The sequence below is a fragment of the Artibeus jamaicensis genome, unplaced genomic scaffold, assembly GCF_021234435.1.
Source record: "Artibeus jamaicensis isolate MK-2021 breed Jamaican fruit bat unplaced genomic scaffold, CSHL_Jam_final contig_1298, whole genome shotgun sequence".
Taxonomy (NCBI): domain Eukaryota; kingdom Metazoa; phylum Chordata; class Mammalia; order Chiroptera; family Phyllostomidae; genus Artibeus; species Artibeus jamaicensis.
Window position 1 is genome coordinate 41,629 of NW_026521254.1, and position 23,524 is coordinate 65,152.

General features: G+C 50.6%; 1 protein-coding gene across 1 annotated transcript; it reads left to right on the forward strand.

Annotated features, from left to right (window-relative positions):
- The first annotated feature begins 4,474 nt into the window (after positions 1-4,474).
- On the forward strand, positions 4,475-9,862 carry LOC119060698 (RLA class II histocompatibility antigen, DP alpha-1 chain-like). Its single transcript, XM_053667112.1, is given in 7 exon segments — positions 4,475-4,594; positions 4,714-4,718; positions 7,878-8,122; positions 8,483-8,716; positions 8,719-8,759; positions 8,976-9,122; positions 9,797-9,862. Coding segments are annotated over 7 exon segments (858 nt in total).
- Positions 9,863-23,524: the final 13,662 nt, after the last annotated feature.

Sequence of the window (23,524 nt, forward strand, 5' to 3'; positions counted from 1 at the left end):
CATACACATACATGCAAACACACACACACTTTCTTGCTCTACCCAAAGCTCTGCTAGCAACAATAAATTTATTAGTGATGTTTGCACTGGATCCTCTCACCAGTCCATGGCCAGTTAGTTCCCCCAGGTATGAGGGATGCTGGGACTTGGGACAGGGGATCCTGGGTGATGGTCACTGAGCATGACCACCTGGTCATTTGATTGGCAGTTAACATCAGGGTGGCCCAAATTCACTTGACTCATCGATTTGGAGCCCATTGTGTGTTACTGTGAATGGGCTGCTCCCAGGGACTTCAAGGAGTTTGCCTCCTGATTTGAGATTTTCCCTGAACAGGATGCAGAGTGGTCTGTTTGTTGCAACCACCTGCAACCAGCACCAGTTCTGTTGGTCACAGGGCAAGGAAGGTTCATGAGAATTCCTTGTCCAGACTTTCTCTATGATGAAGAGGCCATTGGGGTCTAGCCATGATCTACAGCATCATCTTTTTCCACATTCCCTAGAGTCACGTGCATGACAAAGAGTGTCCTGAGAATCGAACCAGATGACACTTCCTCAGCCTGGGGTCAGGGGTATCAGTTAAGAGGGCAGCAGAGTAGATCAGAAGGTGTCTGGTAAGAGGGGAGGCGGGTTCTGACCACTGTGACTCGGCTGGTTGGAGCATCCTAGCACAGCCAAAAGGCTGGGGCTTCGATTTCTTGTCTGGGTATATGTATAAGCTGTGGGTTCTCATCAATGTTCTCTCTCGCTCTCTTAAAAAAAATAAAAATTTTAAAAAAAGCAATGTAAAATTATCCTCCATTGTGGATCAAAAAAAAAAAAGAGGAGAGGTCTTTTTAAGAGAGATCAACTTGAATGTCTTCTAAATATGTGGCCTAGAAGATATTGGTTTACTGTGATAAAATAAAAAAATACACACACACACAGAAAAAATAACCATACATATTCATTTATGTCAAGGACCAAATGAATGGTATAGAGCAGTGGTTTTCTCTTCTCTTCTATTTTATTTTATTTTTCTTATTTTAATTGTTGTTCAAGTACAGTTTTCTGTCTTTTACTCCCATCCCAGCCCACCCACCCTAGAGAAGTGGTTTTCAAATCACAGTGAACAGGAGAGAAACACTTGGGAGCCCTTTAAAAAGTGCAGGCTTCACCCAGATCTACTGAACCAGCTCTCGGGGAGGGAGGGGCAGGGATGGGGAGTCTGTGGTTTGGACACATTCTGGACGATGCTGCCTTTATTTCTTTACTCCTGGAAAGCCTCCAGGAAGTGACCCCGCCTTTAGGGGGGCCGTCACCTCCCCTCAGGGAGCACCAACTGTGACCCGGCTCCCTCTTGTGGTTGATTCCCCTGCCGCAGAGGCTCCCAATCTGAGGGAGCCCCAGTCTCCCAGGGGAGGGCTCCCTGGCACTTCTGGCCCCTGGAACTTGCTGCTGCCTCCTCCCTAGAGCCTCAGCCCCACTCCTGGGACCAGGCTGGATTCCCAGTTGCCCTTCACCCCTTCCTTCAGGCCTGCAGTCTGTGACTCGGCCCCAAGTACAAGTTCTGACCATAACACCTGGGACACAGTGGTTACTCAACAAATGTTGAAACAGCGAACGTACTAAAGAGTCAAATGCATCCATTCAGCTCTCAAATTTCTAATGACATGTCCAGATAGAGAAAAATAAGTAATACAATGTCTGCTGTTGTTACTTGTATCTCTATTATCTGTCATTTACTGAGCACTTCCCAGGGCCCAGCACCAGTCTAACCACCTTGCTTCTGTCAGATTTCCTGGTCTGCACGTTCACCAGGAAGAGCACAGCTTCCTGAATTGTTTCTGAAGGATGTTAATTAAAAATAAATCAACATAAATAATATTTTTCTTCTAAAATATATTTTGATATGTGTAAGGAAATGCTGAACATACATAGGTAGTCATGGCTAAACAGCCATCTGCCATTTAAGACGGACACGCCATCTCTGTAACTGCAAAAGTTAGAACTCGCTCAGGGAGAGTGGGAGTTGAGAAGCGGTGGCCCATCCACACGGCGGGGTCACCTGTGGGGGGGGCTCTGCCCACAGGGCCTCCACAGATGAGAATAAGTCTACCAAGACATGATCTGCTGGGGGAGGAAAGGTGGCCAGTCTCTCAAAGGAGAAGGGCCAAGAGCCTTTTCCTCAGTGGGCTTTTATTGGGTTCATTTTGCACAGGAGTACAGGTAATCATTAATCATTGTCAGGCAGTAAGGATTAAACAATAGATAACATACAAAGAACTGTGAGGGCTTATTCTGAGTCAGGGTCTGTTAGCTAAGGGGCTACAAACCTTTGGGAAACAAATTCATTTCCTGCTCGGACCCTTATCATTTAATTAAGAGCATTCTTAGCAAAGCAGGTTTCACAGGATTTTATATATTCTTTCTCAGGCCTGATCACCTGGGGAAACTGCCCTTTCCAGCACAGGGCTGCACCACCCCCTGTCATTGTTTCAGGCTTAAGTCAGTCGGGGGAAGTAAGGCAGCCAAGAGAGTAGGAGATTTCTCACAGACAGAATGAGGACTCAGGCTATGTCAAAGCCAAGGGGCGAGGGTCCATCACCCCCTTTTGCTATAGCCCCCCCAAGTCCTTCCCTGGGGCCTCCCCATGATCGTGCCTGTCCTAGGTCATTTCCTCCTTGGGGAACCTTATCTGTCATTGGCTGACCAATGAAGCACTGGGGGCCAGTCATGGATGAAGTAAAAGGAGCAGAAGCCGCCCTCCTGCCAGGGAGATAAGCTTTGTCTCCTTAGTGGCTTACGATCTGAAGGTCACTCACTCAGCTTTAGCCATGGGGGTGGAGGGGTGGTTACAGCTTGTGAAACCTGGCGGGGCGGTTCCCAACAATAATGTACAGTTGATAGAAAGAATGAGGAAGGTCTCTCCTGTTTGTTTTGTTTTGCTGTCTTTTCTCCTCACCAAGGACAGTTGCTCACTGTTTTCAGAGAGAGGGGAAGGGAGAGGCAGGGACAGAAACGCCGATGTGAGAGAGAAATATCGATTGGTTGCTTACTGTATGTGCCCCAACCAGGGATCAAACCCACAGCCTAGGCAGGTGCCCTCAACAGGAATCGAACCTGCAACCTGTGGGTGCACAGGTCAGCGCTCCAACCAACCGAGCCACACCTGCCACAGGGAGGAATGTCACTTTGAAACAGTGTGGAAGGATGTCTGTGATGTAGTGGAAAATGCAAGATGCAAAGAACAGTGTCAAATACGTGCTACCTTTGGGGTAGAAAAGAGGGAAACAGACATTTACAAAAAGCCACACTGGATCGACCAACCAGAAACTGATGAAAATGAGGGGAAAGGAGGATAAATTAGATGGAGTGGTTTGAAGCAACAGTGAGCACTGAGTTTTTTTAAAGATTTGTTTACTGATTGGAAAGAGAGAAAGAGATGGAGAAGCCTCAGGTTGTTGTTCCACTTACTGATGCATTCATTGGTTGACTCTTTCATGTGCCCTGACTGGGGATCGAACCGGCGACTCTGGCGCATCAGCATCATGCTCTGACCACCTGAGCCACACGGACTTTGGAAACATATACATGCTGTACAATTTTAATAAAATCCAAACAAAAAATTGTAAAATTTAAAACAAACAGCAGTGAAACACACAGAGAAAATGTTAGTTAAAGCAATTAGTTAAAATATTAGTTAAAGTAACTAGAAAGCAATACTGTATGTTTTAGTGGAATATATATTAAAGGCAAAAAATGTCAATTATCACTCAATAGTTTTAAGTCATTGTTAACTGTAATACTCTGTATTATTTGAAACTATCTTATGTATATTACAGGATAGAGCAAATAAGTAATTGCTGATGTAATGCAATTAGGGATGAAGATCTTCGATGTACAAAAGGAAGAATGAAGAAGCTGAATGATAACAAACGTCCATTCTAACTAATAATTTACTTTCTATCTATAAACTCTGCCCCAGCAAACGGAGAGCCCAGAGCCAGTGACGCCTCGGCAGCAATGAGCGTCCCCAGCGCCCTGACTGCGGCTTCCAAACCCCAGTGTCCGTGACGGAGACGGAGCTTCCTGGAGACGGACTGACCTCAGGTCTGGGTTGGGGCAGACAAGGCGTGTTTTAGAAAACAAGGAAGTTTCAAAGGCTGACAGAGTCCTGTCAGAAGAAAAGAGCAGCCAGCGTGAAGGGGTTCTCATGTGGGACAATTCGAGCATCGGAAAAATGACCACAATCATCTTAAATCACTGAATGTATAAAAAGCCTAATCATGAACCAATAAAGATAAAACACACAGGCAACCACCAAACTTAACTGTCAGCACCGGACGTGACATGTGAATTGCTCACACAGAAAACCGGTACTTACACAAAACAAGCTCATCTATCCTGACCTTTCAGAAGGAACCGAGCCGTTCCCTTGGGGAGAAAAGCTCCCCCCTTCACATGCTGCCTCCCGTCCTGCTCACTGCCTGGCTCATGGCCGCTGCAGATGCCCCTGCAGACGGAAGGAGCCAGGCCAGAGCCGTGACCCTGCCCGCCATCGCCCGCTGCCCTGCTGAGTCCCTGTGGAACGGGGGCGTCAGGGGTGATGCTCAGGTGGGCCAGGGGGGTGGGACTGCGGGGGGTTTGTAGCCCCAGGAGCTGCGTTCCATCCTGAGTCTCTTCTCTCTTATTTTCCCTCCTGTGTGGGGTCATCTTTTCCTTTCTTGTTCTAGCAACAGTAACACCCACTGTTTACTGAACCCTCCCAAGTGCCAGATCTCATTTTATTTTCACAACAACCACTTCAGAAAGGCGTGTATCATTCTTAGTGTAGCAATGAAAAGACGGAGACTCAGAGAGACCAATGAATGTCTCAGGAGCCCCGTGGCCCCGCCCTGATGACTGAAGAGTCACAGCTCTGCGTCCTCTGGGACAGTCTGTCTCTCTGCCATTTCCGAGGGAAACTTCTCAAAATAAAGTCTGCGATGTCTGTTTTTGACTTTGTCCCATTTCAATCGGTCCTCGGTTCTGCATTCTCCCTGAGCCTCCCCACCCCTGAGAGTGTCCACACAACAGAACCAGTGGTCACTTCTCTCTGTATCTTACCTGCGTGATTAGTAATATTTGCAGTGTGACCGCTTCCTCCTTCCTGGAACTTTCCTCTTGCCCCTGTGTTTCATGAGCAGGCTTCCTCCTTGTTTTCCTCCTACTGTTTAAGCCTGTCCTTTCCTCCTTTCCAGCCTTTTGTCAGAACCCAGGGCCGCACACACAGATCCTGCTTTTATGACTTTATATACTTTTCTTGGGTGACCCAATAGGAACTTATAACTTCACCCACCATGAGGACTTTTAGTCTATGCACCTAGTGCAATGTAGCCCAAGATGTATCCATTTATTTCACCCACCCTCAAATCAACTCCACATTGTCCCCTGGAAATTCAAACTCAGCATGTCCCAGAGAGAACACTTTCTCCTCCTTCTATCACTTTCCTATCCGTCATCACCTCCTCAGACTCCGCAGTTCTCCACCTGCCCGGTTCTACTGGACCTCATATCCCTGCTCCCACCCCACCAGGTACTGATTCCTGTGGCTTCTCATCTCTCCCTTTTTTTCCACAAGATTTTATTCATTTATTTTTAGAGAGAGGAAAGGAGAGAGAAAGAGAAGGAGAGAAACATCAGTGTGGTGTTCCCTCTTGAACCCTCCCTACTGGGGACCTGGCCTGCAACTCAGGCATGTGCCCTGACTGGGAATCCAACTGGCGACCCTTTGGTTCACGGGCTGGTGCTCGATGCACTGAGCCACACCAGCCAGGGCAGCTTCTCATCTGCCGTTCAGACCCATCCAGTCTTCTCGCCCTGTGTTCCTGCCCCACCGACACCTCCTCACCTGATTGCCTGAGTCCACCTGCTCTTGCCTTCACACTGGCCTCCCCCAGTCCATCTGCCCTTGTGTTGCCACCTCCAAGAACAAATCTGACCACGTCACTGTCTTGACTGAAAGTCTTCTACGATTCCCCAGGGGCTGTGGGACAAAGTGCAAACACCCGCTCAGCCCAGGGCAGGGCACGGGGCAGCCCCCACCGCTCAGCTCTGTCACTCCGACCACAGCTTCACGTCTCCAGGCACGTCCACGCCTCTGCGCTCCTGAGCCCACGTCCCTGCTGGCAATGCCATTTCCCCCTTTCTCTGCTTCGCTAACCGCGGGGAAACCGCAGCTCTAGGAAGCCGCCCTCAGGTCCCATTTTGACATCGATGCTTCCTTTTGTTCCTGAGCAGCATCTCGGGTACATCTCGTGATTCCTCAGCAGTGATCAGACCAGACACGGTATGTGCAGTAACGGTTTGTCTTTCTCATTCTTCGGATCCTGAGCAGTTTGAGGACGAGGGCCGTGTGTTCTGAGTTACATCTCTGGTGCCTGGAGTGTGAAACTTCATTATAAACGTTTTCTTGACCTAATAAAAATTAACATTATTGCTTCAAAATGCACAGACCTTCAGTTTTAGGAATTTGTGAAAAGGATACAAATTAAATATCTGCTCTGGCTGGTGTGCCTCAGTGGATTGACAAGAGGCCTGCAAACCAAAGGGTCATTAGTTCGATTCCCAGGCGGGGCACATGCCTGGATTGCAAGCCAAGTCCCCAGTTGGGGGCACATGACAGGCAATCACATTGACATTTCTGTCTCTTTCTCTCTCCATTTCCCTCTCTCTAAAACAAATAAATAAAATCTTTTAAAACAGAAATACCCTAAAGTGAACAAACTACATCCGTATAGCTAAGCCTGCACTGTTTTTCCCCTCCTTCCATTTTTTTTAGCTTCTTTTCTGTGGGTGAGTGATTCTCTAGCCACTGTGTTCAGAGGAGGACCCCGAGCAGTCACACGTGACCGTGGATCCTGTCACCGGGACTGTCTAAGGAGAGAATCGTTTCCCACAGGTTGGGGCTGTGAGGACAGGTCTTTAATTAGGGAGTGGGAACCCTGCGGTGTCCGCTCCCCTGAGCTCCTCCTTCCTCAGCCCCGCACGCTGTCACTTTGATGGTTTTGCAGTAACACTAACAGACTTTTTGTGGTCAACCTTTTGCTGCTTCTTACACATCCATTCAAACTAAGATACTATCCCAGGGGTGTTGTAAATGCAACCACTTCATTTCCAATGGCAACTGCAGTGACACACATATTTTCAACAAGAAAACTGGTGAAGGTGTAAGTAGTGATATTTTTAAATTCAATATGCCTAAAATGAAAGTGTTGTGAACAAAATTACATCCCCTACCATTTTTATTAAATAGAGAAAGTAACGTGGCGTCTGTATATAGCACCAAACCTCAGAGGGTTTTTCATTTCTTTCACTGTTTAGCCACTTTTCCACTCGGAAAACTTCTTATTCCCTCTCCCTGCCCCACTCCGCGGCCTCCTCACGCCTGGTCCTCTAAGGCTCCTGAGAGGCCGTGGGAGTGGGTGGGGAGGGCGGCCCGATGTTGCTTCTACCGGGGGTTGGTCACTGCGGGCCAGTTACTCAACCCCGTGGCCAGTGCCCTCATAAGCAGAATAATGCTCCTCCTGGGGGTGGGGGGAGGGAAGATTCAGTGAGTGAGTTGAGCTCGTGGTCCGTCCTCAGTAAATACTATCTTACTGTTGTGTTCAACATCCTCATTACTGTACCGGAGGGACGGATGCTTCAGTCTGCAGGGACAGGAGAAGCAACCTCAGTTTTCAAGAAGTCGTCTCTCTTGTCGTCTTTCCCATTTCTTTTCTTTCACGCTGCATTCCTCACATTCCGTGCTTTCCCTTCACCTGCCAGTAACCCTCCTTGACCTGCTCCCTTTCTGTGTTCCGTTCTCTTTCCTCCTCACTCGCCTGCCCACCAGGCTGCCCTCTCGTCCTCCGTGCAGTGGACCACGGGTCAGCGAGGCCGAGTCTGTGCAGACTCGCAGGCCCCCCGGGGAGCTCATGCTCCAACCTGACCAGGACGAGCAGGTCTACGTGGACCTGGATGAGAAGGAGACCGTCTGGCCACTGCGGGAGTCTCTTCACGCCTTTGACTATGATGCTCGGAGGGCTGATGCTGACACCGTCGTGGCAACAAGGAACTCGAACACCCTGATCCATTGGTCCAACCACCGTGGGGCCACAGATGGCACTGCTCACCCTTGCTGGCTCCTCTCCAGCCCCGCTGCAGGGTGGGGGAGCCCCTGTGCCACACGGGGGACAGGAGGCCCAGATGCCCCCTCGTGATGAACCCCTGAGAGTGGGCAGGATTCCATCCACATTCAGGGCACTGAGGCCATCAGAGGAGGCATCTTCCTCTTACCAAGAGCGAGGCTGGGATGAGGGAGGCAGGTCAGGAGCCCGAGCAGCTGGGACTCTGAGCTGGGAGCCCTGGGGGCAGAGGGTGGGCCTGACAGAGGTGGGCCCTCATCTGAGGATATTGGGCCTGAGGTGGGCCTTGGAGATGCAGACGGAGGCGGTAGACTCACCAGGGCCCGTCCCCTGTCACAGGCCCCTGAGGTGACTGTGTTTCCCAAGGAGCCGGTGCAGCTGGGGCAGCCCCACACTCTCATCTGCCAGGTGGACGAGTTCTTCCCACCCGTGCTCAGTGTCAGCCGGCTGCACAATGGGCAGGCAGTGACCGAAGGGGTGGCCGAGACCATCTTCCTGCCCAGCACAGAACTCAGATTCCACAAGTTCCGCTCCCTGACCTTCGTGCCCTCAGCAGACGGCGTCTACGACTGCGGGTGGAGCACTGGGGCCTGGACGGGCCACTCCTCCCCTGGGGGATGGAGCCCCTGCCTTTGCCAACGCCATCCTGACACCATCTGGACTCCCAGGACCCCTCTCTCCCTGGTATCCGCTTTCCTTAATTCCGTGGTTTATTGTCACTACATACAAACCTCACATCTCATGGTTTCTGACTCTTAATTCTTAATGCCCCACCCCTGAGGCCAGTCCTGCTCTTTGCACCTCTGACTCCCTCTGTCCCGTGTGTCCCAGAGGCCCAGGAGCAGATCCAGGTGCCAGAGACGAGGGAGACTGTGGTCTGTGCACTGGGCCTGGTGGGGGGCCTGGCGGGGATCATCGCCGGCACCATGGTCCTGAAGACCAGGAGACCCGAGAGCACCCCAGGTGCAGGGACCCCTGTGAGTCAGCCCAGGTGGGGGATATTAGGGACACCGTGGGGAGAGGCATGTGCTCCTGAACAAGGGCCTGCTGCCCTACCACATAGAAGCCAATGCTGTGGCATCAGCTTTTGAGAGAAGAAGGGACTTTATTTGTGGGTCAACTGTCAAGGAAACAGGAGGCAGCTCAAGTCTGTGTCTCAGGACCCAGGGTTGGGGGAGGGGCTTTAGGGGGAGCAGTTAAGGGTTCACGGAGGTCACTCGTGAGTGGTGCCTCACACGTGTTACTGGTAAGTGATGCATCCACCGTTTAAACTCTGGGTCTGGGTCTGGTTAGAAACCGCCTAGGACCGGTTGGAGCAGCTCTGTGGACAGATGGGAAGGAGAGGCACTTCAACGGTGTCTGGTCACTGAACCAGGGGGAGGCAGCGACAGGAGCCACGGGGAAGCACTTCCGCTGAGGCGCTGACTCCGAACCAGGCACCGGTCTGTGTGCCTCTTCTGTGTTCGCTTCCTCACCTTTGGACGTTGCTCCATCATTTCCCAAGTACAGACGGGAAACAGACACGTGGGGAGGCGAAGGAATCTGTCCAAGTTCACGCAGCCTGAGAAGTACGGAGCCTGGATCTGAACTTGGGCACTTGGGGCTCCAGAGGCTGCAGGCTTACTCACTATGTGGATTTTATCATCTGCAGCCAGTACCTCCCTCCCGTACAGTCTTCATCGCCTTGATTTTCTTCTGCTCTCGTAACGATGTGTAGAACCTCTGGTGCGAGTCTGACAGGTGTAATAAGGAACGTTCTACATTTTGTATAACCTCAAAGGGAATGCATCTAATTTCTCCATAAATATATTTGCTATAAATTTTGCTTTGTAATCTTTACCATGTGCTGAATATATCAGATTTTGTTTATGCACTTATTGAATTGAAATGAGTGGACATGAACATGAATTTTCTTTTTTGGTTTACTAATTTTGGGTCACATTTTAGCTCTCTTGATATTGAACCGTTGTTGCACCCTGGGCTTTTCTGTAGGTCTCAGCCTATCAGTGGTGAGGCCGTCAGCTGTGAATGCCCCGGGGCCCTCACCTGGGCACCCAGTTCTTGTGGAGACCCCCACAGACATTCCCCAAAGCAGAGCCAGTGCTGTGGCTGGACTGGCCCTTGTGGTTTGTGGTAGGATTGCAAGATGCACCTCAGCCATGCCCATCAGGGGACTGTTGACAAACAAGGTTTATTACTGACAGGCCCTGGAGGGTTGTGGTGGCGTGTCCAGGGGATGCACAGGGAGAGGGAGGGCGGGGAGAGAGAGAGACCCCCGGGGGTCTTCCTTTATTGGGGTTGAGACTAGGTTGCCTAGGGTTTCCTGGTTCAGTCTTTGTTGGTGAATTTAAAACAATAGAGCCACAGTCAAAGCGACAGCAGGGTCCCTCAAGCAGTCAGTGATCAAGGTCAGCAGGGCTTTCTAACAGGGAGCTTCCTGGCTGGAGCAGCGGCCTCTTTTCCTGGTTGTGTAGCTGACAGTGTGTGTATCTGAGGTGGGCGGTTTGGAATAGATGCCTCCACAGTCCGAAGCTTAATGTCAGGCACTTACCTTACAACATACGAAGCTGATTGTCAGGCATTCACACTGGGCTAGAATAACTCTTAGTTACTCAAAACGAATTATTTTTGTAACATGGTGTTAGATTTGGTGGATCCAACATGGATGAAGTGACTGTATTATTTTCTTCTCTTGTACTGCCCTTAGTGGTCTCTGGAAATAAAGATGCACCAGCATCACTCATGACTCGGGAAGCTTTGGTTGATTTCTGGGTCTAGAGCAGCACTTACAGGGGAGGAATGGTTGGTTTTTGAAACGTGGTTGACTCACACTCCTGCACCGTTCCCGGGACGGGGCCTCTGGGAAGGTACCTTTGCCTTCAGTTCAATGTCTCTGATGTTCGTTCCCTTAGTCTGGTTTTCTGTTTTTGACCATAGTTTGACCTCTACAGTTTTCTAGAAATTTATCCATCTTATCTAAAATGTCAGACATTGGCATAGAGTTAGTTGATCATAAGTTTTTGTTTCATTTAAAATGGCCTGTATATATAATTATTTCTCCTTCTCATTCTGAATTTCCTATATTTTCACGGACAGTCTTGCCAGAGGTCTACTAACCTCTTTAAACTTTCCATTGAATCACAACCTGATTCCGTTCATCTTCCCTGTTTTTCCTAGTTCATTGAGTTCTGTCCTGTCTTTATTATTTACATATTCCTTTGCTTTGCTGTCCTTCTGCTTTTCCATCCTCCTAATGGAAATGATGAGCTCATTCCCTTTCATGCTTCCCCGCCCCAGTGACTGTGTTGAAAAGCTAGAGGTTTCCTTCCGTGCCCTGCCTTTGATACACAGACGTGCCCTGAGACCCAAGTCTTCCATCATTTATCTCTTCAGTGCCGTGGTGATTTCACTGTGTGTTTTAGGTATACAGAATTAATGAATTGATATTTAGAAATTGATTTAGAATTCAGTTGTATTATGGACAAAGTCTGTGTGATAATGACTAATTTGAACATACTAGGGCTTCCTGTGCGGCTCAGTAAATGTTAGATTTTCAAGCATTTTCCTTGTGTGCTTAAAGATAGTGTGTATGTTGTAGTCTTTTGTTGTCTGTATAAATCTCTATGTGACGAGTTATCTGATTCTTTTAATATTATTATTTAGATTATCTGTTCATTTTCTCTCCACTTCAGCCCTCAGTTTTTTAGGATATGTAAAAGTCTTCAGCTAAAATTTTAGATTTTCCATTTTTAGTCTTTTCTAAAGAAAAGAAAATAACACAAATAACAGAAAAGTGGAAAATATTTTCAAGTGTTATTCCCAGGGTTATGTGTGTTCATGATTATTATAGTTTCTTTTGTTTTTAATTTTTTTCCGCAGGTACTAGATTTCTTATGTCAGCTAGGTTTGTTTCAGATCTGCCTGAAATGTCTTTTCCCATTATTTCCACATTTCTATTTATTTCTTTTGTTACGTTTGACTTTGTTAGCTCTCATTGAAAATACAGTCTGAGAGTTCCTTCATTTTAATTGGTTAACTCAGTCAATTAGCAATTGCCATTATATTAAAACCATACAGTCGTATTATTAAAATGTTTTGTTTAGTATACCCTCTTTTTATTCATTTTCCCATTTGTTCCTTCCTAAATGACGGGCCAAATTCTGTTGTCATATAGGCTGCAGGTTCTAACTGTGCTCACGAAATGGCTTATCCTAACTCAACGTCCGCAGTGACGTTTATTTGCCCTGCTGACTGTGAGAACTGGTGACATCCTGTCCTCTCCCTGCTCCACAGAAAAGACCGGTGCTTTGCCCTACTTCTGTTGTCCCCTTTATCACCACCCTCCACCTCTGCTACGTTGATACTGACTACACTTTCAGTCTTGGGGCTTTTTAAATTGAAGCTGTTAGGGTGACATTGGTAATAAAATTATATAGGTTTCAGGTTACAGTTCTATAACACACCATCTGTAACTGTGTTGTGTGCTCACCACCCCGAGTCCAGTCTCCTTCTGTCACCGTTACCCCCCTTCACCCCTCCCCCCACCCCCACCCCCTTCCCCTCTGGTCATCACCACGCTGTCGTCTGTGTCTACGAGATTTGTTCTTTTTGCTTAATTCTTTCACATTTTCCACCCAGCCCTGCAAACCCCCCTCCCCTCTAGCAGCTGTCAGTCTGTTCTCTGTGTACGAGTCTGTTTCTACTTTGTTTGTTAGTCCTTTTGCTCCATTAGATTCCACATATGAGTGAAATTATGTGGCACTTGTCTTTTTTTGTGGCTTATTTCACTCAGCATAATACTCTCCAGGTCTATCCCTGCTGTCACAAACGGTAAGATGTCTTTTTTTTTTATGGCCGAGTAGCATTCCACTGTGTAAATGCACCGCAGACTTCCTTACCCACTCATCCACTGAGGGCACTTGGGCTGTTTCTGAACCGTGGCTGTGTAGACAACACTGCCATGCGCATAAGGGTGCGTGTATTCTCTGGAATTCATGTTTTGGATTCTTCAGAGAAATTCCGGGCAGTGGAATCACTGGGTCATAAACTGGGTCATAAACACCGTTTCTCTCACCCCTTTCTAAAAATGTAGTCTCTGCTTTTAAAGAGAACAACAAACTGTGTTAAATTATATGGTCTTTCTATTTTCCACATTTCTCATAGCATCCTGTCGGATGTGTTTCTCTTCTGTGGGGGAGCTCTTTCTAAAGCATCTGGAAGTGGTTCTTTGAATAGCGAAGTGTCTGAGGTTGAAATGTCTGCAAATATCTCTCTATTGCATTAAAACGACCACTCGTTGGGGCACAAATTCGGGACAGACGGCTCCTGCTCTCCCCTGTATGGAAGCAGCGCCCGCAGTCCGCAGGCGGTGAGCGCCGTGCGGTGAGAACAACATGTGTCTGAGTCTCGTGCTTCCACCGCTGCAGGGCTCTCTCTGCGCGTGTTTAGAATTGTGTTCATCTTTTGAGTTTTTGCAGTTTCCTTATGATGTATCTAGATGTGTGTTTTTTTAAAAAATATGTATTCTAAAAAACCTGTTTGTCACTCAAGGTACCATTTCAAACGAAGTAATTACACTTTCTCTAAACCCTGAAATCTCTTTTTCCCCAGACACCTCATCACCCTTCACTGTTTCTCCTACTTTTTAGGTGTCTACTCTTCATGGTGTCTGGTCTTCATGTTTCCTTGCTTTTCTGTTATATTTCCTGTTGTTTAATCTTTCATTCTGCTGGGTTATTTTTAATGATTTGTTAGTTGCAAAAATCCTAGTAGTCGTCTCATCTAAATGCTCTTTATTCCAACCACTGTAAAAACTCAATATTTCTGCTTGATTCATTTCTGCTTGTTTTTGCTTCAAATTACTTATATCCCCCTCTGCCTCTCTCTTTAAACCCTTTTACTGTGGACAGAAGACACATGCAGGAAATTCACAAGACGCTACTGTGCAGCCAGTGGTTACCGAGCAGACACCACGGAGCCAGTCCCCGGACAGGAAAGGGGACCTGCCAGCACCCAGGGGCCTCTCCTGACCAGCAGGTCACTGGTGAGCTTCTCAGGAAGTAGGAGCTCCTTTTACCCACAATGCCTAGCATGGTCCTGGGACGCAGTAGGTCCCCAGCACAGGTCTCTCGTATCAGGGAGTGTTACTTATTGAATATGTACTCATCGAATACTTTCTACTTGCAGAGATTCTAATCCCTTTGCAGTCAGACACACCCACGTGATTTGCTGGGACAGTGAGATGTGGGAAGGGACGTGCTGTTTCCAGGAGGGGTCAGGGAGAGCCAGCGTGGGGGTCCCTAGGTTCCCTGCCCTCAGCTGGGAGATGAGGGAGCAGACGTGAAGGCCTGTCAGCCTGGCTCCGGAGGGACTGACCCGCAGAGCTGCCCGCTGACCGCCCTGCACAGGAGGCGTGAGCCGAGACCAGGCGTCAGGGAACTCCCCCCGCAGCCCTGCTGGTCTCCTTCCTGCACAGAAGGCCCGGGAAGAGAGGGGCTCAGAGACTCGGAGTAGCAGGGAGGCAGGGGAGCTGGAAGAATGTTCCCTCACCTAAGTCAGGGGGGCGGGAATCTCAGGAAGGAGGAATGGCTCACGGTGTTAGAGTCCAGGGGCTGTGGGCGCAGACAAGGACCCCGGGGCCTGGTGGCGAATGGCTCCTGGAGCTGCTTTAGGAGCAGCTCCTCCCGGCGCCCGACCTGCCTCCTTCCACTCTGTGCATCGCACTGCGGGGCCTCGCTGTCTGCAGTGGCCCAGCAGGTGGGCTGTGCAGAGCTGGGAGCGGGGTGGCACCTCCTGAGGGTGCCCCTGACTTCTCACTGCTCCTGGTCTGCGGGCAGCAGCACCTGCTGGGGAGGCACCTCTCCTGGGAGGAGGAGTCCCCCCCCTTCTTCCCTGTGAGGGGACAGGTGGAAAGGGATGGGGACCAGGGCTGCCCTGGGTGTCCTACCCCCACTGTGTGTCCTAGTGCAGGTGACGAGCCTTCTGTGACAGAAGAGGACACAGGGGAGACCCCAGGGTCAGATCTGCTTTAAAGTTCAAGTCCCTCTGAATCTCTGTGCTCATCACCAGTGACTGCCGTCCCCAAGACCCCCGACTGCTGCCTGTCTGCGATCTTACTGGCTCTTAGCAACCTGCAGAGGCCTCACACATAGAAAGGGCTCCATAAAGGTTGAAATTTGAAGTGAGGTGACACCGCGTGGTCTGTGGGCCCCAGTCTCCTCTGGGCCTTCTCCCCGCACAGTGTCCTGCCTGAGAAACCCCGAGACCAGTGAACGCCTGTGTTTGTCTGACCTGGACAGGGCTGGTGGCCTGTTTGCGACTCCAGGGCCCCTTCCTGGTCCCTCTTCCCCACCATTTCCCCAGAAGCACACGTCCTGGGCCTGTCCTGCGGGTGAGGTACTGCCGCCTGTCACCCTGCAGGAGGCGGGTCTGGAGAACGTGGGCTCCAACCGGGGGCTTCCCGACCTAGGTCTTGGGCACAGGGAGCAAGGACGGTCAGGCCTGCTGTGGGGCTGGTTTACTCTGACGTGTCCCTCATGTCATCTCCGTGCCACTGCTCCCCTCCTTAGACCCCCCTCTTATTTCACCCAGAGTTCCCACTGCTCTGGGCCCTGACTCTGGCCTCCTCCTCCTCCATCTCCCACCAGAGCCCTGTTTTGCAGGAGTTTCCCACAGTGGAGGTGTCAAGCCCCAGGGACTCGACGTGTCCCTTCACACCACAGGCCTCTCCAGGGACCAGAGGCGTCTCAGCCGGGGCTGATTCCGAAAGAAGGACCAGCACCGCGCCACCCGTACTGTACCCACTGGAATCCCCCTGCCCCGTCCTTCCAGGATTCACTTCGTTCCTCCCCCACCTTTTCCTTCCAGCAGCATCCGCAACAGCCTTTGGAGATGCCCAGTGTGTTAGCTGGTTTGCTCGTGTCTAAATCCCAGTTGTGGATTAAGGTCCGGTCTCAGAGGTACAGGGCCCAGAGCAAAGCATGAGAATATGGATGCTTATTGGTTTCAACCAGCATATTCTAACACAAACTACATCCCCGGTCTGTTCTGCACGATCGTGGTGGTGAAGTGGAAGTAGAAGGTCAGAGGTGCCATGAGGACTTGATGCAGGAACCCAGAAGTTGTCAAAGCCAATGTCGCATGAGGGGCAGCCAGGGGAGGAGGTGTTTCCTGTTCCTCACTCCCTCTGACTCCATCTCCCGGGTCTGTGTGGGGGGGCTCAGGGAGTGGGGGTGCAGCCGGGATCCTCCTGTCCTCACCCTCTGCTCGTCCTCACTGCCCCCTCTGCCCCTCTGGCCATCACTGGTCCTGGGATGGGCCCCGCCCAGCTCTGTGGAAGGGCCTCCGCCTGGAGCCCTGGCTGCACAGCACGGTCCTGGGACCCTGGACACGGCCGAACGACTATGGCTTCCCTTTCTGATCTTTGATGTTGAAGTGTCTTTTTTTTACATTTTTGTTTTTTGGGGGTTTGTATTTTTTTTGAGTTACAAATGACACTAGATATTACATTAGTTTCAGGTGTTGCTAAGAGAGTAACAAAAGTTTTTATCACAAGAAAAAAATTATAACTATATATGGTGACAGATGTTAACTGGACTTACGGTAATCATTTTAAAATAAATGCAAATATCGAATCATCATGTCCTACACCTGAAATGTCATCTTGACCCCTCTGTGAGAACCTCGTCCCTCCAAAATCCGTCCAGACCACCAGGTACCACAGTGTCCAACAGACGCACACACACTGATCTTCTCTCTCTGGTGGGAACCCTGGCCCTGGATGATGTCGGACCCCAAGGCCTCTCTGTGGGTGGGGCCCACGTGGGAAAGCCCCAGGGGCCACTCCCCGGAGCCGGGCCTCCCAGAGCAGCAGCTCTGCTCTTACCTGGGGGGTCTCTGCCCTGAGCCAAAGGGGAGTCAGCATCACCAAGGACATCATCAGGGCGCCATCCAGGGGCTGCCAGGGACTGGCAGGACCACCATCCTAGAGCGTGGGAAAGGTCATCATGTTTTATGTCTGATGTTCTAGTGAACTATGAATCTATGGTGATCTCTTTTTATTGAAAGTGTTCTATAAACATTTGCTTAATCCTTAGCAATACTCTCTTCCAACATCGCCCCCTCCGTGTACTTTCTTTGCCTTTGGGACTTTAAATAGACATCTTAAACCTCTCCATTCAGTCACCAAATGCACTGTAATAGGCAGAAGAATAGATGTGCAAATACGTCCCACCCCTGGTCCCTGGGACCTGTGAGTGTGTTACGGTGCCCAGCAGAAGGGGCTGTGCACAGGTGACTAAAGGCGTGCATCTGCCACAGAGAGATAATCCCGAAGGTAGGGAAGGAGGCCGATCTGCTCACCTGGGTCCTTCGAAGTGAACATGACTGAGGAGTGTGGGTCAGATGGAGAATTGAGGTCCCGCTGAAACAATGTCTACCACTGAGATGTGGCCATCCCTGTTCTTTGATTCTTTAAGTGGTGGGTTGCGTTCGTGGGATACCTGATCTGGACAAGACATTCAATCATTCTGTCGGACATTGACAGATACAGCTACTGTTTGCTCAGAGTTTTCACATCTCCTTTCTTAGATATGATTTGTTTTTTCTTCTTATTTGTTCCTTAACTGACTTTAGGGTCGATGTTATTCTTGCCTAACAAATGAGTTGTTGACTTTCCCCATATTTTTCATTCTCTTGAGTATCTTAGAGAAGATCAGGAGTCTTCTTTGAAGGGTTAGTAGAACTTACTGTAAAAGGTTCCAGATGTGGCTGAAGGAAGGTACAAACTTTAAACTGCTTTACGTTCTTTCTTTGCAGCCTTTTCCATTGACATAATTTCTTCCTAGTTTTAGGGTTGTTTAAATCCCTCCTACACCTGCAGGGACACATTTATCTAAGACACCGCTGCTTTGTTCTTACTCAATTTCACCCGTGTCATTTCCTTTTCACAGCACACGCTGCTCCAGCAGGCGGGACAGTCAGCAGGCAGCCACCAGGTCAGCCTGGGGGAGTGGGAGCCCAGTGCTGAGCCCACGCGGCCCCACCCGGTGGGCACAGTGTGCAGGGGCCCCGTGAGCAACCCTGGGTGCCTGGGGAGAGGCTGAGTGACCCCATCCGACCAGGCCTCTCCCCACCCGAGTACAACCAGCCCCCCCCACACAGACACCCTCTGCTGGGATCACCTCCCACTCCAGTATCTCCCCCCCCTCCGTCCACGGCAAGAGGAGCAGGAACACATCTCTCCTCCCCCTCTCAGCTCCCAGATCGTTTTCCTCAAGCTCCTGACTGTCCAGCCCTCCCACTAGCCACTGTCCACGGGTCACTCATGCACTCCTCAGGGGCACCTCTCACACCCCCTCCCAGGGGCCTGCTGGGGTTCGATCCCTAGTCCTGGCTTGCCCGCCGTCCCCAAGGCCGCCTGGGAGTCAGCTCCCAGGCTCACCCCTCTCCCACCAGACTCTCTTCTTACGTCTCCATCCCAGACATTTGTTCCCTTGGATCTCAAAACATTGCAGAGATTATTTTAATTCAGCATTTCTAAGAGGTTTTAGAAAGAATAATTCTATGTTGGCTTACAAAGAACTATCTAAAAACTCCAGGAAAGCATAGTTTTGTGAAGGACCACACCCACGGAGAGAGGTGGGCACATCCCAAGTGCTCAGTGGGTCCCCACAAAGGGAACCTGGGATGAACACACAGGGACACTTCCAGCCGCCAGGGGGCACTCGTGGGTCCCACTCAGTCCCAAACCTCCCCCAGCCCCAGGGACCTCTCTCTGGGTGTCTGACACCCTGGGTGAGCTCTGTCAGCGGTTCAGAGGACGGAACGTCACAGCGGACACCGCTCTGCACCCGGCTCCCACCCAGCATCCTGTCCCGGGTCTCGTCCCCACAGCCTGTGTGCTACTGGGGTTTGTTCACTCTCTTGGCTGCACGGGGGCGATTGTGTGAACAGCCCACACTTGTCCTCTACTACTGACAGGCAGTCGTTACACCCAGATGGTACAAGTCGTGCTGCTGTGAGTAATTTCCTCATGTGCCTCAGCACACACACGTGCACACGTCTCTGGGGTGTGCAAGGAGACGTGAGGTGCTGGGTCCTAGGCTGACTGAACGTTTGGCTGTAGTAAGTCCCGCCACTGCATTTTCAAAGTATTTTCTTAAGTATATTTTATTGATTATGCTATTATAGTTTTCCCAACTTCCCCCCTTTATCCCCCCTCCTCCCTGCACCCCCAACCCTCCAGCATTCCCCCTCTTAGTTCATGTCCATGGGTCATACACATTAGTTCTTTGACTTCTCTGTTTCCTACACCATTCTGTACCTCCCCCTGTCTATTTGTACCTGCCATTTGTGCTGCTTATTCCCTGTCCCTTTTCCACCATTCTCCCCCCTCCCCCTCCCAGTTGATAACCCTCCATGTGATCTCCATTTCTGTGACTCTGTTCCTGTTCTAGTTGTTTGCTTACTTTTGTTTTCATTTTTTTAGGTTCAGTTGTTGATATCATTTTACTTTTCATAGTTTTTGATCTTCTTTTTCTTAGGTAGATCCCTTTAACATTTCATATAATAGGGGCTTGGTGATGATGAAGTCCTTCAACTTGATCTTATCTGAGAAGCACTTTATCTGCCCTTTCATTCTGAATGAAAGCTTTGCTGGATAGAGCAATCTTGGATGTAGGTCCTTGCCTTTCATGACTTGGAATACTTCTTTCCAGCCTCTTCTTGCCTGCAAGGTTTCTTTTGAGAAATCAGCTGACAGTCTGATGGGAACTCCTTTGTAGGTAACTGTCTCCTTTTCTCTTGCTGCTTTTAGGATTTTGTCTTTACCTTTAATCTTGGGTAACATAATGATGATGTGCCTTGGTATGTTCCTCTTTGGGTCCATTTTCTTTGGGACTCTCTGAGCTTCCTGGACTTCCTGGAAGTCTATTTCATTTGCCAGACTGGGGAAGTTTTTCTTCATTATTTGTTCAAAAGAGTTTCCAACTTCTTGCTCTTGTTCTTCTCCTTCTGGCACCCTTTGGATTCGGATGTTGGACGTTTACAGTTGTCCTGGAGGTTGTGGAGCTGTCTGTGGGGGAGGGGTCAGAGAGGGAGCAATGCCGCCCACTCACTGGGCTGCAGCCCCCTTTCCAATGACCTCTCCTGTGAGACAGGGAGTCCCCCCCCCACCATGGCCACCCCCGCAGTAGATTACAGCTGGCTTCCAGGCTTGAGTTTCCCGTTCAGCCAGCCCGCCTGGCCCGCGTGGTCCCCCGCCTTGCAGCACCTCCTCTCTGCCCGTCCGCACCCACCTACCGGTCTGGGTGAACGTTTCTTTGCTTCCCTGGTTGTCAGAGTTCCATGCAGTTTGGTTTCCTGGCACTTCTTTGTGGCACACTTGGATTTTCTGTTTGTTGTTTCTAGATTGGTTGTCATTCTTCGTTGTGCCAGGAAGTGAAGCCTTTCACAGTTTCAAATTATTTGAACCAACTGACTCTCGCAGTAGCAATAACAAGAGACAGAATTAGTCCCAATTCTTGCCCAGAGCTGATTTAGTCTGAGTTTAATTTTGCCATGCGGGGAGTTGTGAGTGATGTCACAGTACAACTCACTTTGACCCTCCCCTCTGACACAAACTGCTGGGAATTTCCATAAATGTCCGGGCCTGTGAACTCGCTCACTCGGAGGTCGCACTGGGCTCGTGGTCCGGACTGGACAGGCTCTGGCAGGGAGCCCGCGTCACCTCACTGTTCTGATGCCCCTTCCTGCTCCTGGGTCTGTGGTCAGAGACCCGCGGTCTGACACAGAAATGCAGCAAAACCTCGCTTCTCCAGCTTCATTCATTCAGGAATTCTGTTCGACAAATGGTTTGTTTGAGATCCCAGTCATACAGGGGACTGATCATTCAGGTATCAGCCTGGAAAGGTTGTCAGGTGAAGAATGAAAAGTTTGTTCGACAACTGAGACATATTTTCCAATAGCAGTTTGGTCATGAACTGAATTGTTCGAGATGGGGGACATTTGGGAACTTAGGTCTGACTGTATTTGGTCTCTGCCCCTGGTTCCCGGCACAGAGCCCCTAAAACCCTTGGAGTCTCCTGAGTGACAAGGATGATAATGAGGTGACTCTTGGCCGAAGGTCCTGCACAGTTTCAGGGTGGGGGCCGGTCACCAGAAAGAGCAGGTTTGATCAGAGGGTCAGGACTCTCAGCCTCCCTGCCCAGCCTCTGGGGGAGGGGCTGGGGTTCGAGTTCAATCCCCAATGGCCAAGGATTTAGTCAAATCTGTCCACATAGTGGAACCCCCATAAATTCCCTAATACTGGTGTTCAGAGAGCTTTTGAAGTGGTGAACCCCTCCCTGTGTGGGGAGTTGGGGTGGCACTTTCCAACCCCATGGTGACAGAGGCTCCAGAACTCGGGACCCTCCCCCACCTCACCCCACGTCCCTCCTCATCTGGCTGCTCACGTGTATTGTTTATAATAAAATGCACAGTGAGCACAGCATTTTCCTGAGTTCCGTGAGATGATCCAGCAAATTAATGAACTTGGGGGAGCCCCTACCTTTTGTAGCTGAGTCGGACAGACATGCAGGTAACATGGGGCCTGAACTTGAGACTGGCTCTGAGGGGAGGGCAGTCTTGTGGGACGGACCCTGACCCTGTGGGGTCTGAGGCAACTCCAGGGAGTTCAGGTCGGAGTTGAGCTGAACTGTAAGAGACACAGCTGGTGTCTGAGAATCAGAGAAGTGGGTGAATGGAGGAAAACACCCCTCACCATCCCACAGGGAAACTCAGAGGAAGAGCAAGCAAGAGACGCTCTGACTGGGACGTCCTTTATTGGTCACGTGTCCCTCCAGCCAAACCTGAGTGCCTGTAATGCACCAGAAAGTTCCAGCCTCAGAACTTTGCTCCAAGGACTGACATGTGTCTTCCTTTTCCACCCCCACCCCCGCCCCTGACTCTGTCCTACAGGGGAAGGCTCCTCACTCAGAGTCCTGGTGGGCACCTCCTCCCTCCCTGGGGCAGGACTGTGCTTCCCTCCCCCTCCTCCCCCACAGGGGGCGTGTCCTAAACTCTAAGGGACCCAGGAGACTTGCATCCAGGGAGCACTGGGCAGCAGCAGCTCATCCCAGGCTGCCCCCCCACTGTGCCCAAGGCCCCCTTTTCTCTGACCCCCCAGTGAGCTGACAGCAGCCCCTCCTGGTCTCCTGTTGCTTCCTCTGTTCTAGGCCCTTCCTTGCTTCAGCGTCCACAGTGAACGTTAATAACCGTCCTCATCAAAACAGAAGGGTCTCGGGGGAGGCAGAGACCATGTCCCTCCATGACAGAGGGAACCCACGTCCCCAACATTTGTGCATCTGGACACAGCACAAGGCCCCACCAGTGAGGTGACGACGTGCCAGACTCTGACTCAGGACGTGGTGACACAGAGAGGCTGGGACTGTGCAGAGGGCACTCGGTCAGGGTGGGGGGAGTGGCAGCAACAGTTTCCAGGCGCAGGGGCAGCAGAGACGGCCATCCAACTGCAGGGCCCAAGGTCCCACCTCAGGGGAGTCAGTGGGGTGAGCGGTGACATCTGTGCCCTGCAGCAGGGCAGCGGGGCCTGTGTGGGACCCGACCCAGGCTGGGCTGTGGGCGGTTCCTGGCTGAGCAGCCTCTGATCTGTTCTGTGACTTTCTCCAAAATGGCACTAGAACCCACTACACTGCTTTATATCTAAATTAGAAAAACTTAGGATTCCATTGTTCTCTCCAAGAAATACACCTGTGGGACAGTTTCACTCAGAGATTTTATTATGCTGACCCGGGGCTGCCTCCTAAACCTCCCACCTGACTCTACCCCGTGGTAGAGAGAACAACTGTGACACCCAACATCACGTCTCATTAATGACAATATATGTCCTCCCTTCTCTATATGAGGAAAAAACCCACTAAATGTGCATCGAAGACCCCTCCCCACCCTGACCTCCGACACTGACCTCAGTGGTCCCACCCTGGCTGAGCCCCAGGATGGCTCGTGGGGCTGCTTACAAACCCCAGGTCTCTCCCAGACCCGAGTCTCAGGGAGTTAGGCCCCAGGACATGTCCCCCTCCTGCTCCACTCTGTCCCCTGACCCCTGCCTCACTGAGAGCACAGTTGTGCCCTTCCAACGTCCTCCAGGCCCACGTGGCCTGGCCGTGCCTCTGTCTCATCTCCATCACTCCCTGCCCCATTCCCACACTGACCCCACCCCTCCTCCTTCTTCCCAGACTCCAGACACCCCGCTGCCCCAGGGCATTTGCACTGGAGGGTCCCCTGCCTGGACAGGACTTCCTCCAGACATCCTGGTGGGTGATGCCTCCTGTCCTTCAAATCTTCCCTCAGGGCCACCTCCCCAGTGAGGCCCACACTGACC